The sequence below is a fragment of the Acipenser ruthenus genome, chromosome 22, assembly GCF_902713425.1.
Source record: "Acipenser ruthenus chromosome 22, fAciRut3.2 maternal haplotype, whole genome shotgun sequence".
NCBI classification, from domain to species: Eukaryota; Metazoa; Chordata; class Actinopteri; order Acipenseriformes; family Acipenseridae; genus Acipenser; species Acipenser ruthenus.
In genome coordinates, this window is record NC_081210.1 from 18,464,817 (window position 1) to 18,482,637 (window position 17,821).

The 17,821-nt window shown below is 38.6% G+C and overlaps 1 protein-coding gene across 8 annotated transcripts in view; it reads left to right on the forward strand.

Moving 5' to 3' along the window:
* Positions 1–270: 270 nt before the first annotated feature.
* The window catches only part of LOC117431653 (collagen alpha-1(XXIII) chain-like), a 53,118-nt gene continuing 35,567 nt past the window's right edge, over positions 271–17,821 (forward strand). For 3 of the 8 annotated variants that reach the window (XR_009308122.1, XR_009308123.1, XM_058996057.1), the window contains exons 1-4: positions 278–438; positions 13,961–13,987; positions 17,574–17,600; positions 17,732–17,758. Coding sequence is in view for 6 of the 8 variants with exons in the window: in XM_058996057.1 (XP_058852040.1) it covers positions 13,973–13,987; positions 17,574–17,600; positions 17,732–17,758 (69 nt within the window). In the remaining 2 variants the exon portion in view is untranslated. Of the gene's footprint in view, positions 439–13,960; positions 13,988–17,573; positions 17,601–17,731; positions 17,759–17,821 lie in introns of all 8 variants that reach the window. The other 5 variants (XM_058996055.1, XM_058996053.1, XM_058996056.1 and 2 more) reach the window with 4 other exon arrangements.

Genomic DNA, 17,821 nt, shown 5'->3' on the forward strand with positions numbered 1-17,821 from the left:
ATTATTTACAATATTATGTTGAATAAAAAATCAAAAGCAAAGTCTGATTTCTATTAAATATGGAATAAACAATGGTGGATGCCAATTACTTTTGTCAGTTTTAAGTTATTTCAGAGAAAATTGTGCATTCTTCGTTTTTTGTGGAGGGGTACCAACAAATTTGAGCACGTCTGTATGTAGAGGTCATGATTCACCAGGATGCGGTGATTGAATTGGAAAGTGATACATATTGTAATGAATCGAAACCAGAAGAATGATTCCGATATTTCACTCCCATTATTGGGAGCTCTTTAACATGGCCACATGCTAACTTTACTAGTGTTATGGTGTGGTGGTTGTATCTGTTACTACATCCTGACTTGGAGTGCATGTTTTTAACCATTCTGTTTGTCCTTTATTTCATGCTCATAGGGAACACCAGGACGAGATGGCTACCCGGTAAATAAGCACTTTAAGATATCTCTGGCACCTTCATCTCCATCTCTCTTCCACACACATTTCTCTGTTTCTCTGTCCACTACCTCTCTCTTGTTTCCATCTTTCATTATTCTTTTAATCCAGTTTCCATGTTTCAATAGGGTTTTTCCTGTAAAACGTTATAAAACAAATCCATTGAGGTATACCAGACCTTGAAGATGCTGCTTGTTGCATCCTACACTACTGCTGTGCGCTGGAGCAAAAGCAGGCCAGTATGTAGAGAGGTGTACTGTCAAGCGGGTCCCAACAGGGGAAGAGACACTATCTGAGCCCAGAGTAATTAAGCTATTATAAGGTTAAATTGGTGCGAACTTTTAAAAGTGTATGGACAAGACAAATCATTGGGGAACTTCATGTCTCAGCTGTAGCACTGTGTATAGTGAGAAGCAGGTTACTATTGCATGTAATGGATAAAAAAAACACTTTGTTATAAAAATATGAGTGTGCCTCCCTCCACTTACATTGACTGAGCATAAGCATCTGTGCTACATTTACAGTGCATAGTAGTCTTGAAAAGTGATTTACATATAGTTACATCAGGTAAAGTAGCCACTAATTACAGATGATGGCGGTGTTCTTTCTACGTGACATTATTTGGATAGTTTATATATTAAACCTTTCTCTCTAAAAGGAATCTAACTTTAATTCAGGCAGGGTGGCAATTGCCAGGCAAAGTCTCATTTAGAAGGTGCCGTGCTTCCTAATCCATTCGCAAACACACGCTGCTTCTGAAAATCAATTCTAGCAGTCGACTGAGAGAATAGAATGTTGCTCATATTTACTTACTTCTCAGTTTGCCTTTCACGTGCGGTGGGGCTGTATCTTGGCCTGGTACACTAGTGCTCTGTTCGTATGCCTTGGTTACCATACATATCTGGTTGATTTTGTTTTTCTGCCAAATGGTATCGCTCTACACCGAGGTCCCCACATTGTTTTGCCTTGAAGTAAATAAAGATTGGGTTCTGTACACAAGATGTTATTCCCTCTAAATGGTTGGGCTGCTTGCACAGCTGCCAGAGAGTAGTAGGGAATTCTCCCCTGGCCTGTGCTGCCAGAGAGTGCTGCAGTACTGGATGCAGAGCTGCTGTAGTGGGGAAGTCTCCCCTGGATGCTCTAGCTGGTGTAGTAGCGAAGTTACCCCTGGATGCTCTAGCTGATGTAGTAGCGAAGTCTCCCCTGGATGCAGAGCTGCTGTAGTAGGGAAGTCTCCCCTGGCATCTGTCTGTTACATGGCACAGCTGTGTAATGTTCTAAATATATGTATTGCCATTCCTTTCAATAGAAATCTGTCAATTTATAGAAGTTTTATACAGAATATTCTATAGATAACAATATCCTAATAAGGATTGACTAGAAATAATTTGCAGCATACCACCAACAGCTGACTTAAATTAACTTACAGAAACGCTACTATATTTATAATTTCTGATCTAAACTGTGGCGTACCTGAATAAAGGATTCATATTTCTGATCTAAACCGTGGTATATCTTAATACAGCAGGATTCATACACAGAGTTAAATGGTGGCGGTATTTAGATCTACCACTGTTATTAATTATTAAAATAGATGCCAATAGGCTATAGCAGGGTGGCAAAGTATTGTATCCTATGTGATGCACCAGTGAGCATGAAGGGGTTAAAAAGAATGACGCGACACACACTTCAGAAACAAATGTAAAACAATCTGTTTAATAAACAGTCTTGCATGGCATGTGAAATCACTATAGCCAGTCAGTAACAACAAACAAGCTCGGGGGTGCTTGAGTTCCTATTGCAGTGTCACACACCGGGGCGTTTCACTGTGTGTTTAACCTACAACACATCTGCGGCAGTTTAACTTGGAACTCTTACTTTATCAGCCAGTAGCATCACACTTTACCAGATTCCAATCAGAACATTAAACTAGGGGCTCGGAGACGCAGTGACGAAACTGTTCCATATAACCCAGAAGAGACTGGGGGCAGTGAGGCCTTAACAGGTCACAGAGCATATAGGAAACAGGGACAGCACAGCTGGTGTTAACACAATCCTGAAAAATGACATCTATAATCTGTAAGTGTGAATTAGTAAGACACTAAGCAATGCTGTCGGTACCCAGTGTTCTCTTGTTTTCATATCAGCAGAGAACGATATCTGCACTGGCCTTCAGAATAGTGTTAGCCTTGGCATTGCCCTCTAGTGGCAAACGTGTGCAACAGAATCATTATTGATTTCTACCTCTAGCTCTAGTATGATAATAGCCTTAAAGACAAGAGTGTAATATATTTAACTATTGAAACCTTTACTCAAAACTCTTAAGTTACATGTATTCATCAGACTCTGCTTGGAGCTGTCAATATCCTATTATAAATGGCCTTTCTAAGCTAATATGGCTTTAGAATCTGGAATCTTTCACAACAATCAGATTCTATGCAAAGAATCTGTGGCTTTATAATAGCATTATAACTGACTTATAATACACATCCGACCCCATTAACAGAATAGCACAGCAGCCAGTTGCTGAATGATTTGATTGTATTACTAAAATTCAGGACCTTAAAGGAAAGACCAAAGCACCTGACATATAAAAGCTATAACTGTTGGACATGTAGATGCTCTCTTAGGTAGAGATAAGTAGGTATTCTAAATACCCAACCTACCTCTCTATTTAAAGGTGTCGTTTCCGCATGCACTCCCATTGTTTTGAATCATGTATCGCAGGACTAGTGTTGGGGGACACTTGAAGTTCAGTAAAGAGATTTCTACTGTACTTAGACATTCTGCTGATTTATGATTAGGATGATATTAATAAAGAAAACATCGTCTAATATTAGCCTTTCTCCCAAGTGGCAACCCTGCTCTGCTCTGTTAACCCACAGACAGGTCAAGACTGACAGTGGTTCCTCTGCCTCCTGCTGTTAGAGTCAGAAGGGCTGTCTTGCATGGCGGTGCGTTTCCACTGCTCATCACAGAACGGGATTCCATTAATCAGACAGCACGCTAAAAAGCCTATTCTGTTAAACATCAAAAACCGCCCTGACAGTCCTGACTTTGTGGAAAGAAAGACCACAGATGATTTCTAAGGCTGCGGATCATTTTAGCACAAACCTTTATTGAATTAGACGTAGAACAATGCGTTGCATGTGAGGTTTCAAAGGGAGGCAGTGGGTTAGGGAGTTTGTCTTTGACTGTGTTTATCTTTGGCTCAACCCAAGGCAAGACTCGGTCTACCTCACATCGTGAAACGGATCTAACAAAGTATGTAGCAGTATTTTAAAAGTCTGCTTGCTCTATAGAATGCATCAGAGATCAAAGTGTGATTGTACAGTTTCTAGAGAGGTTCTTTTGCGGCTGGAGTAGGCTATGCTTGCATTTCTTTCCTGAGGTTTACGCCACCGTCTTTTTTAATTTCCCCCTGGACGATTTGAGTATAGATTTCCTCAGAGAGTTACTGTATCAGAGAGGCCTGCTGCAGGGTTTTTGGAACCTGTAAAGGAATAATTATCAAAGGTTATTTAACTTGAAACATATCTGCTCTTAAAATGAACTCTCTTGACATTATTTAACCTGTTAAGGCCCAGTGATCAGAGAATGATTGCATGTGTGCTGTAATAAAAAAAAAAAAGTCAATTCCAAGTTTTACAAGCAGAAACAAAATGACATCCTAGCAGGAAGCAATAATGCAGCAATTTCACTGCTAACAAACAGCTAACTAAACTTTAGATATATAAATATTATTTTCTGTGAATCTCAGACTTAAGTGATAGAAATTGACAGGTAGCCTGGAGCTATATTTGAGTGTTTCCAATGGAAATGCTTGATCTTTTGTGTGTTTTTTTTATTTGTAATATAGTACAGCTATCGCCAATACCTGAGATGTCTTGGTATGATAGCAAGAGCATGTGCACTATTTAATACCAGGACTTGGCAGCAGAGTTTACAGTCGTGTAAACTTTGTCAAACACAGATCTGTCTGTGAAGTTCTACATTAAATGGTCTGTATCGCATTTTGACATAAGAATAAACTGAGTATGCAGGTCTGCCTGCTTGGCAAACCGTTTTTTCTTTATTTAGTGTGCAAACAAAGCGTAAGGTTGGACCAATAATTGATTAGCGTGATATTAGGCACAATTTGATTATGCTTGACTATAATTTTTTTTTTAGCCGAATATTGCTAATTGATAATGTCATTATTATCCAGCACCAGCAATACATGAAAGTGAGTCAACACACCAGACTGATACAGAGATGAATGAAAGAGAACTAACAACACAACACACCAGCAGTCCTATTTTATGCTGTCTCCTGACACACCTCGCGAGGTGGTTCAGAGACGACACTGAACCGTCATAACTGTAACCAGTGCTATTCTATATCACCTTTTCTGCACTGAATAAAAGACAGTTCCAGCAGTATCATTTTTTTTTAATTGACCGCTAACAGTAAGCCATGGACACCTTTCATAATTTTAATGTTGGAAGTGGTGAGTATATCCCTTCCCTTCCTGTGTCAGTATGGGTATCTGTGGTGTATACCTGCCTTTTTTAACAATCTCCAATTTTTCGAAGAAAGTTCTTCCTGAAAATCGATTCGTAACCAAATCTACTACAATGTCTCTGTTGTCTGATGACACTTAAAAAAAAAAAAAAAAAAAAAGTATAGAAAGCAATTTGAAATATTAGTTCAAAGTTATCAATATCATTTTTAATAACAGTCTCTATAATAAGCAATATCGCTTATTATATATAATAAATATGTATCGCTCGCCTCTGCTCACTAGTGATTGGACAGCTGCAAAAAAAGGGCAGATCTTTGACTTTCCCATTGATTAAACTTACTCAAGCCGAGGCAGAGAATACCTTCAACTGTTTGTCCCGCCTCCGCTCACTTATGATTGGACTGCCTTGGAGAAAATTCAGATCTTCTATTGGTTCCTGTTTCAGTACTGGAGCAATATATTCAGTAATCTTCCTGAAAGGGTTACAATTAAGGAGTACAGCATGTTGCTCTCATGATAGTGTACTGGCACATCACACATTAATGAATGGGTCTCTACCAAAGCATACGCTCTTAATATTAACGGATACTCTTGGCAAAAAAACAAAACTCTGATGAAGTATGTTTATTTCTGAGATTAGTTAATTCTCATAATTGGAACCAGTACACTGATTAAGGCTTTTGCTGGGAGATTTGTCTACTTCAGTTTTATCTTAGAACTTGCACCAACTTTCAAAGGAAAGTATCCTTCACCTAATTGATTGGATTGAAAAACAGGTGTAGTTGTGACCCAGTTTACAAAAACTTCCTCAATGGTGCAACAGTACTAGGCTTACCCCTGTTTCCACACATCAGACCATTCATCTGTACTGTAGCTGCTACAGTATTCATCCATGATACTCCAGTTATGAATCCCCCTTCTTTTTTGAAGTTTAATAGCACTTCTTGAAAACCATCTTCATTGTTGTGATTTATATCAAGTCTTATTATAACAGAAATCTTTTTGCCCAGTTTTCAGCCCAAACTGCACAAGATCTCTCATAACAAAAAGAGAAAGGCAACACACAGCATATTAATGTGGGTTTAACTGGGAAGCCAGGCAAAGACCAGGCAAAAATTCAGTGTTGGAGCAACAGAATTCAAAACCATGCAGAAACAAAACAAATCTCAACATATATTAAAAATAAATATGTATTGTATTTTAAAGCAGACTGTGAGCAGTACAAAGTTGAATATAAAATCCAGTGTTACATTCTGTACAGATTGAAATGCATTTGAGCAGATGTGTGCTAGCTGTCCTAGCTGGTAGTGTGTTCTTGCATCACTGAGTCTGAAGTTCGTTAGTAAGGGAGTATTGATACCACCTAGTCATTGGTATACAGCTGGTAGTGTGTTCTTGCATCACTGAGTCTGAAGTTCGTTAGTAAGGGAGTATTGATACCACCTAGTCATTGGTATACAGAATAGCCTTTATTTGCATTTTGTTGGCATTTTCAGCAGCTTCTTGCCAGTGAAAAGTCTGACCACACAGGCAGGGGTGTCTCAGCATTTGAGCTTGACTGGCCCGCTGTATTCAAAGCCAGGCTCTACTTGGTTGACAAAACTTTGGGAAGCTGTGGAAATCCGCTATGTTTTTTCAGGTGCCACCACAAATCCAACATATTTTCCTTTAGGAAAAAATATATATTTTTGTGGTCTCGACTCCTACCGCAAAGGGTGGTCCAATCGCGCCAACGTGCTTTCAGTGCAGTGGCTTGGAAACATTGACTACAATTTTCGTTTCTTTTTTTTTCATAATGAAGTGTCAAATGTGGAATAGCAGTTCTGTACTGAGGGGCAAAGGGCAGCTACATTGGGATGAGCTGCTGGGGGAATATGCAGTGGAAGTGGTAACGTTGTTATAAATGGTATCCCAATGGCATGAACCAATACACAGTGTGGCAAATAGGTGTCTTAGCGGTATCTATTACAAGTCACATACAACAACCAATCCGAGTTAATGTATACACTGTCCTCTAATACAACAGCAGAATCTTTGTTTGTAATAAAACCACACACACGTTTCTTTTGGTTTGTAATACAGGGTTATAGCGCACCGAACGTCTGTGTATGTGGGTAATGTCTGTACCAGTAGAAGTGAATAGGCCGAGCCTGAAACGAAGTCGAGGTCTGTTTACACTGTGTGTGCCGATATAACAAATACACAGACACGTCCAGTCCGATGACTGACTATTATAAACTTCTTCATTATCAATCCAGCTGTATTTGTTTTTTAATCATTACCAACCTGTATTTAGTCAATTTCTTTTCATTTAAAAAGTGGGGAAAGGTTGATGAGGACAATACCGTTAAATGACTGATGTGGGTGGCTGATTGTGATGTCACCGATTTTGAATTTCAGTTGAATTCCGAGGTGAACCGCAGGTATGATTTTTTTTTTTTTTAAAACAGGTGAGGTGAACCGCGATTTATGTGGAGAATACAGCACGTAAAAACAGAAAGCAGCATGGCTGATGTCATGGATAGGGTTTCTGCGTGGTGTCGTGGAATACAGACGGTGAAACGTGGGCTCTGATTGGCTGAAAGATCCTGAGCAGTCTATAGTTAAAACGTCTCTTAGCAGTTCTCTTACCAAACTGAATCAGATGACATCACCTCTATAAGAGGCACTATACATCAAATCTAATAGTGACTAGTAGAAGCATCTTTCACTGAAGCATCAGTGGCAGGGCATGCTAATTTGCAAGCAGCTGACTTATTGTTTCACATGTGAAGGAAATAAACAGATCTGAGTTGTACTTATACAGAGTAAGAACCTCGTCTCTTCCCTCTTATTACAGACAATTCAAACGCCATTCTGTTTCAGAACAACAAGCATTTATTCAAGTCACATAATAAATAACAAGCTTAGACATATTTACACACATATCTAGCAACTAATGAACATGAAAGATATGTTCATCCATAAAACCTAAATATGTTATTTATTAAAAAAAAAAAAGTCAGCATATATTGCAGATAATCACCACCGACAATTATTTCAGAGCACAGGATTGTGCGCAATTGATTCGTGGTGGACATAAATCTAAACCAGAAATAACTTTAATAGAAAAAAGCATTTGACTATTTTCCCAGATGTTGGTGCTGTGCTTGTAATGTGTACAAGACGTGCATTACAGTTTTGAACCCACGCAACAAACGCTGTATCCAGAAGCACAGATTTAGAGTCGATTTAAAAAGTTCTAATTTTTTGGCGCAGTTTATATATCCGGAAACATTGTTAGATAACCAGGTTTAGCATGTTTTTATAGACTCCTGTACCTTGCGTGCCTGCTGTCCCAATTAAGAGTCTGTAACTGTAAACAAACTGGGTTGTCAAGGCAAGAGGGTGGGGCCTGTGCGAGACCGGCAACTGAGCACCTTAACCACTCTGCAAAGGAGCCAGGCTCATTTTCATGTGCGGCTCTAGAACCTTAAACCTCATCTCAGACACAGAATTCATAAAGGCAGCACATCACACATCAGCAAGGTTTTCCACCTGATATCCTGCTCTGTGGAATGCACTGAAGGCTGTGTCAAACATAGTAAAAACAGACACGCATGAATTATTTTAGTGTAAAAATAACTGGAATTCCAATAGCTCTGTTGCCATTTCATTTGTTTTACATTGTTTGGCAAGAACTCCTTATTATTTTCCATTTTAAGGAATGAAGTTCACAAACCGCTTTAAACAGTAAACATATCAAATACAAACGGAACTGTCAAAAGCAGATTGGTATCGTAATTAGGGGTTCTGATTTTCCAGATTTTTATTTTTTGAGTAGTGCCCAAAATACTGCAATAAATCACTCCCATTTTAGAGGAGGGTATTTGATTTGAGCCGACATTGTGAAACTTGGGCGACACGTGGCAGAAGATTTGATCATTTCCATTTGTTTTTGCAAGCTGCAGCTTTAAAGCTGGAAGAGGATATCAAAGAGAAGCCAGCATGCTGGACCTGACATACAGCGATTTTAGAAAGACCTGTAACATTCTTGGAACTGTAAGCGTTGTTCCGATATTTTCCAAGTGTATTTCTGATGATTCTAAAAATGAATGTGCTACAGTCAGGCACATGCAATTGCATCTAGTACCTGTTGCACATTAACAGATGGCACCATGTTTTAATGTACTCAGGTCATGGAGGGTGATTATTTTGGTATTTTAGGCCTGGAGATCGGTGCTTTGACTCTCACTGTGAGGGTTTGGTTTGCCCACAGCCTCCATCCTCATTAGTGTCATAGAAATGTTCATCTTTATCAGCAAAGCTCTGTTCATTCCAGAAACAAGCAGGTAGCTCTGTATTTGAATTATTTAAAACTACATGTTCTGTGTGAAACGGAAAGCTTACTATTAACAATTGCAGAATGGGTTAATGGAGTTTAAAAAGGAGCTTATGCTGAACAGCATGTCCTAGCATAACTGTTTCCATTCCCAATCCCCATTGTTCAAATACAAATTCACTTTATAAAAACATAAGCAGTGTTCTGTGCTGACAGGATCACCATCTTCTGTAAATCAAACTAATAAGCTGAAGTCATGCAGCTGCAATGGGCTCTGTTTCTGGATCGTGTCTGCACGCTCTCTCTCTCCATAGCCCTGAGCTTGGGTTATAAAAGAGGGGAGACCACAGCCTTCTGCAGCCAGGATTTCATTTGAAACCATGCAAATACTTTACATCAACTAACTGGAAATTAGGTAACTTGAAAACACTAGCAGATAGGCACGACCTACTTCCCTTCTAAAGAGGGTAGGTAATGTACTCAAAGGAGACGCACTGTAATATTGTTTGTCTGCGCTTTGTTTTTGTTTTTTTTGAGATGTTGTTGTCTGCACTTCTTTTTTGAGGTGTCCTTAATACTGTCTAAGTGTTCTAAACAATTGATCATAATGCTGGGGGTTATGAAGCATTGAAGCTAAGGAGATGCCATCCAGAACAGTGTCTCGTCTTCCAGTGGTTATTCAGTATAGTGTAGCTGCTGTCTGTCAAAGACAGGTTTAGCAAGAGAAAGGCTGAATTGCTCATTTTGCTTTCTGACATACTATTTTTCCCTCAAATGTTTTTAGTTTTCGCTGTTAAAAAAAAAAATATATATATATATATATATATATATATATATAAAATGTATATATGTGTATGTATGTTTGATGTTAGTACTGGTCTAGTTATTTCTAGTTTACAGCCAAGTTGTTTATAGTTGTCGTGCGGCCCATGTATTATTATTATTATTATTTGTTTATTTAGCGGACGCCTTTATCCAAGGCGACTTACGGAGACTAGGGTGTGTGAACTATGCATCAGCTGCAGAGTCACTTACAACTACGTCTCACCCGAAAGACGGAGCACAAGGAGGTTAAGTGACTTGCTGAGGGTCACACAATGAGTCAGTGGCTGAGGTGGGATTTGAACCCGGAACCTCCTGGCTACAAGCCCTTTTCTTTAACCACTGGACCACACAGCCTCCTCTATTAAGATTGCGTATTAAGATTGCATGTGCCTCATACGCTGTAAAAAACAAAAGATCAAAGTGACGTCCAGATTTCATTGCATCTCAGGTTTGTGGAGAAAGTGATATTTATAACCCTCAAAGGAATATTATTATATTAAAGTATTGTTGAACTATCCCTGTGGTGATACCAAGTTACCAATTCAAATAGATTTTTCTAATTGTAAGACCATCTGTTTTAAAAAGGAAAGCATGTTTTCTAACAAGATTTCTTCAGTGTCAACTCTTTGTGGCTTTTCTTTAATGGTGATTACACCGTGTAACAATTTTTTTTTTTTTTTGGTTCCTGGGTAGTAAGTGCTATTTCCTAATTGTTTATGCCTCAAAAGTATAGAAAATGGCTATTATTCCCCACAAACTTTGCTTTTGTGACCAGGACAGTGATATTTTGAAATTTACCTATTTTCCAGAACATTCCAGATAGATTCAGTGCTGAGTAAACTTGGAGTAACTTATAGAACTTTCTAGAACTTTCCAGTAATATAAATGGTAGTATAAATACAGGGGCCTTAAGCCCACCAGTTCAGTTTAGTTCCAGCTGCCTAAGTGGATACATATCTGCATTTTTCTGAGATGGCATCAAGAGGCTACAAGCATCCGGCAGATGCATTTTGCTATGTCTGCGGCCAATTTATCAAGACAAGAGCAAAAAAGTACTCCGTGGAAGCATCTGCTAAGATGTGTGAGGCCTACAAGGCATATTTCGGCATGCCTGTCGGGGATCAAGACAAACCCTGGGCACTTCATTTCACCTGCGAGCACTGCAAAAAAACTCTGGAAGGTAAGATGGACAATTGTTGCTCGGAATTTTATGTTATAAAATTTGTTAATTTTTAAAATTGTAAAAGTTTTTAATTTTAAAATGTTTTACAATTTTCAATGTTATTGAAAAAATATATCATATATGAAAAATGTTGCGAGAATCTCTTACACATTAGTCATGGGTGAAATAAATGTATTTTTGTAGGATGGTACAGAGGGGAAAAGAGAGCCATGAAGTTCGCTATCCCAAGAATTTGGCGAGAACCCACTGACCACTCAAGAAACTGCTACTTCTGCATGGTGGACCCTTCCAAGCGGACCGAGTTCTCTGTGGGGAGGAACAACGTCAAGTGGGAGCCACTGGTGGACCCCCGGAAGGTGCTGATGCCACCACTGCACATCAAATTGGGCCTTATGAAACAATTTGTCAGAGCTCTAGATAAGGAGTCGGCAGCCTTCAGGTACCTTCAAGACTTCTTCCCTAAGCTGTCTGAGGCAAAGGTCAAAGCCGGTGTCTTCGTCGGACCACAGATAAAGAAGATCCTGGAGTGCAATTAATTCCCCAAGAAGCTCACTAGTAAGGAGAAAGCGGCTTGGAACAGCTTTGTCGCAGTGGTTCGGGGCTTCCTGGGCAATCACAAGGCCGAAAACTATGTGGAGCAGGTTGAGACTCTGGTGAAGAACTACGGCACAATGGGCTGTAGGATGTCCCTCAAAGTCCATATTCTTGATGCTCATCTTGAGAAATTCAAGGAGAACATGGGAGCATACTCGGAGGAGCAAGGCGAGCGCTTCCACCAGGATATACTGGACTTTGAATGCCGCTACCAAGGACAGTATAACGAGAACATGATGGGAGACTACATTTGGGGGCTGATTCGTGAAAGTGATTTACAGTATAATCGTAAATCTCGAAAAACTACTCACTTCTAAATCTTTTGTAGTCATTTTTGTATTACTTTAGTATAAATACATGTTAATTTGGATTCATATGTTGTTTTTTTCTGACTTTTTATGTGAACGAAAAGACACAAATTCGCCCGTTTTCTCATTGGAAATAGGTAAATTTCAAAATATCACTGTCCTGGTCACAAAAGCAAAGTTTGTGGGGAATAATAGCCATTTTCTATACTTTTGAGGCATAAGCAATTAGGAAATAACACTTACTACCCAGGAACAAAAATTGTGTTACATAGTGTTATGTTTACTTGTGGTGGTTTTGTGGGATATCACAATCAGGCTTCTGGTATGAAGAACTTGATTTTAGGCTTTCCATAGATCTAGTTTACCTGAAAGTCAAACATTGATGTCTGCAGTCTATAGGTCAGCACCAGTCTTTATCTACAGAGTGGAGGCAGTGAGATATTCATTACATTTCTCTGAACTGGGGTCAATCTTTGATTTAGATTAAAGAAGCAGCAATTAGGTTTATTTATTTAACATCCCCCAGCAATGTTGAGGTTCAGTTCTTTGATGGCAATACACTGTTTTGCATTTTGATTGCATTTAAAGGTCATTTTCCTTTATCGTGGCCAGTATTACATTTAAAAAAAAGCATTTCTGATTTAATGAGAGGGCCACGGAGTGTTCTATAGAAATAATGATGGAAGTAATTAAATTATGCTAAAACACAAAATAAATACTTGATATTTGGACACAGTGCAACATTGGGTTACAAGGGGATCAATTTCAAATTTGGTGAAACCTCCATGATAGGGGGGGGCCACGACACAGCAGTCCACAGTTAAGAAGTGAATCAGCAGCAACTGAAACAAGTCAACATCTAGATTTGTATTTATTTAAAAAGACTTGAGGTTGAATATGTTTCAAAGCTTTGATTTGCTTGTGGACTTGACCAGTATCATTGTTCATTCGTTCAGGTCTTGGGTTCTCTCCTTGTACATTTCTGTGAGCACACTTTACAGCTTCAAGATCTTCTTTTCAAATCCTGTTCTTTCACTGTTTCTTTAACTTCTTTTAACTGTAATGTGTGAGGAGATTCTGCATTGATTTCCATTCATTCATAGCCAGAATTATATACTATATTTACAGTAAAACCTGTCTAATCCAGCCCATCTCCAAACCGGTATCCTGTATAATATGACATCATTGTGGGTCCTGACCAAATCCCTATTAAAACGAATGGTGTGGTACCCTGTACAATCCGGAACCTGTCTATTCCGGAATCTGGCATCATTTATACGTCTTGTTTACCTAAAATCAATGGAAATTTGACAGTGCAGTCTGGCAGTTTATAATCAAGTATGTTTCATGAATACAGTGCAGTAAAACCCTCGTTTGCATAATGGAGAAAGGAAATCATTGCAATCCTTTAATTGCAGGATACACCTGGACTGTACATCTACAGTATGTATTGCAATAGTTATTTAAAGTGTTCAAATATTTAGTCATTTATACTTTAGGTTTACAGTACTTCTGCAAACCCTCACACTGTAAACTCCGGTCCCAGCGATGCCCGATTAGACAGGTTATTCTGGTAAACCATATTTAATAACGTTTAATAATAAAATGAGATGATATCTCTTAGTATGAACATGCCCTTTGTACTAAAACATCTTGTTCTCAGATCAATCTGCTGCTGTCAAAATTGTCACGCTTAGTCTACTATGAGTTCATTACAGCAGCATCTTTATCTTTTATTGTCTTTATCAATTCAAAGTTTGTTGTTGTTCTTTTAGGGTCCACTTGGTATGGATGGGAAGCCGGTGGGTATCAGTAATAGAAATTCTCAGTTATGATTTAGATTAGAATGTGATTATGTATATATATATATATATATATATATATATATATATATATATATATATATATATATATAATATATATAAGGGTATAAACTTGTTTTAATAATGGAATGGACCCTTTTTCAAGATGAAAATCACACAATTTTAAAACTGTATAAGGATAAGCAACCAGTTAAATGTATAAAGAGGCATAAACAACCCCATGCTGAAATACCCCACAGCTCTGCACAGGTATTCAACATTATACTTGCATGGACGCTCAAACTGTTTCTGATTGGTCGACAATTAGCTTCAGATTATTTATTTATTTTTTGCTTGTTTTTTGCTTTGATTTTGCAGTAACTCAGGTATTGTGGTTTATGTTATTATTTTGCTAGGTCTGTGTTGAGGTGCTGATGAGTGAGGGAGCTGCTCTTCAGTTCTAGTTGCGGCTGCATACATGTGGAATACAGGCTAGATCAGGCCAGGTGTTTTAGATTAGAAAGCACCACCACCATCTAGTGCACTTTATTCAAAGTGGCATATCAGTAGATGCTGCTGACTCTTCCATTATAAAGACAAGCCTGTTGCAGGCAAGTAGAGCTGAAGAGGAACTCCTGAACACGGAGGAACGTGCCTTAACGGTGAACTGTCAAAACAACAAACAGCACAGAACCTGAGTGATTGCAATAAGAACCACGTAGAATGATTGCAAACACAATGAAATGTGAAGCTGCTTACTCTTTCATTGAACAAAACATTACTCTCCAAGCTACCACTGCCCCTCACTTTCAGCCTGATTCATTCTGTCGCTGGTCTAGTCTTCATTGTAAAATTGGTAGGGAAGTAGAATATATGGTTACCATCACTTTATGGAACCACACCCATTCGTCTTGCATGGACAATTTCTGTTGAACTGTTCCCGATGTCCAATGGCCATGTTTGTATGTGAATAAGCTGCATTACTGTTAACTACTGTGAGATTAATCTTGAAGAATGACAATAAGATGCATCTGTTTCCATATATGTGAAAGGATAATGGCATGGCTGTGGCATGTTATGAGGTAATAATGGAACTCCCAAGTCAATAAACAAGTTCCATTATTACCAAGGAGCACACAGCAGTGCAGTTATCACTATTACACTACAACGGTTTAAAGTTCCTGTATTCATGTATTCACAAGGGAGTTCCGTTATTACCGAAGAACACACCATAGCAATACCATTATCACAATAATACTACAGCTTTTTAAAATGTTTCTGAAAGATTGTTGTCCACTGAAACAGTTCACCCTTTGAAAGCAGGACTCCAGCACCTGTAATAATGGGCCAGCTGACCTCCATAGAGAACAATGGGAGAGTCCGGATTTTGTAAAATATTAGTTGGTATTCATGTGGTCTGCCTGCCCCACCACGTTCAGAGGGATTTCTTGCAATTTTGAAATATTTTTAGTTTGGTTTTTATATGCAGACAAGGCCAATGATGCACATTATAATTTGCACTAAGAATGCTAATAATTGTGAAAGCCAAGAAAAAGAGCTGTTTAACCTGAATACTGTAGTGTTGGTACGAAGCAGTGCTGAAGTACTGTAGTGCTGATTCCTCACACCTGCAAGCCTTCTGAGCATCGTTAAGTAAACCATTAAGATTCTTTTAAAGGAGCACGTTAACTTGACTGATACTACTGTGGTTAAACCCTGAAGAAACGTTTGGCTCTGCGTGAGGTTTGTTCCATCTTGCTTGTTTCAACCAACATACATAAATAGAACACTGAATGTGTTTTAAATGTAACAAGTCAATCTGTCAACTTCAGATTGGCTTCAAAATATATACAGATTCCTTGTGGCCAGAGCTCCTCATAACAATCCTTTTAAGCTGCACCATTACACACAAAAAACAGTCGAGATGTTTGTCGGGCTATATAAATAACTGACAAGCAAAGACCGAATGCACAGCTGGTGGAAGCTTTAACAGTGAGAAACCTGTGTTAGCTTTCAAAGCATTTGTCTTTGATTAGGAATCAGTTTAAACATATGAAGGGAGCACAGCATATTCAAAGGCTAGCAATCAAAACCATTTGATAGTCCACAATTTTAGGTTCGCTTCATTTTGCCTAAAGTAATTGAAGCTAACAAAATAGTTAATACAATGTCTCTGACGTACACATGCATTCATTATATAGGTTTCAAATGTGCAGTTTTGAAAGAAACACATGCTATAGCAAGCATGTATTATCATTTAAAAAACATGACATCTGGTACTACACAAGGTTAAAGAAACCTTTGTTTACAAGGCTTGCTTTTAGACTGTCTTGCACTTCCTGCCTAATTTAACCTAGAGAGTGAAAATGTCCCCACTTCAATGGCTTCTTCCCTGTCAATAGCCAATCAGCTGCTTCCCCTAATGGCTGACACACAAATAACCCAGGAAGTGCAAATGTAACAGATGACCTGAGAAGGCGGCATGTGCTATAACATGTGTTTCTTTCAAAGCTGCACATCGGAGGTGTATGTAGACAATGGAAGTGCAAAATGGATAATAAGAGGCAAAGGATAGTTTTTTTTCAAAACACCAGTTTATTTTAGCAATGTTTCTTGTCTAGTTTTTTTTTCATTCTGTGTCACTAAATGGTTAATTCCTGTTCTCCTTATCCCAAGTACCCCAAATAGTAAGAGGCAAAGGTTCTCATTACTGTAAGCTTAATCTGTTCCATTAATATTGTGCTTGAAGACAGATGGACCCTTATGAATGTGACAGGAGTGTAAAATGACACAATTAACAAACATTTGCGCTTGCTTTAAAAAGCCGCCTAATGATTCTCTCAGGACAGTGTCTGGGAGCTATCAATAACAGATGGGTAGTTCATGCTTTGTTTTCTATTGCAATCTGAAATGCACGCCTCAGAGTTTTGACTTTGGAAACTCTAACTTCAAGCCCCAGGTGTGTTTGGCCAGTTACTGAAAGTGGACTGGGATGTATAGGGCAGGCGTCAACAGGAAACAGTGTGTTTATCCCTTCAAATCTTTGGGGGGGAAAAGGTGTACAGTCAACTTTTTTTATACAGTCATTTGCATCAATAGGAGGAAGATAATAGTGTTAGCCTGACAGTAAGTCACGTTCACATTACTCTTAGTTGCATCTCTTTGCTGTTCGAAATGCATTCGCAAAAAGAAAGAGGCATGTTCCGATTAACATCTGAATTTTATTAAAAACACGCTAAAAAGAAAAAAATCTGACAAATGTACGACTTCTAATAAGTAACATTACTTTTGGAAGGGTTTTACTTCCAGAGGTGACACTTCTACTGTTTAAAAGGTGAAGTTTATCAATCTGTGTTTACCCAGGAATTTATGATTGAGTGAAAGGATATACTGATGGAAACAAGCATGAGTAACTGAACAGGCGAGTTGAGAATTACATTGATGAAATGTAAGAGCACTCCGCTTGGAAAGAGTTCAGTACGAGGGATTAGAGCTGGAATTCCTCTATAGAACTAAGCCTGGTGCGTTTGGAGGTCCACAAGCAGTGCCCTAAAGCTGAAGTAATTGCTTGTTTTATTTTTAACAGGGCCCCCCTGGACCAAAAGGAGATAAGGTACGAAACATGTTCCACGAAAACACATGCATTTTTAAAGCTGTCCCGCTTTCACTATTGTTTTACTAGAATGAGGTTAATACATCCGAAAAGAAATCAAGCACATTAAATGATGTTTTGCTTTTCCGCAGGGTGACCAAGGGGATGCTGGTCCAAGGGTAAGTGCAGATCAAACAAAAAATGTGTGTTGCTTCTGGTAACTCTTGATGTGCTTAAATGGA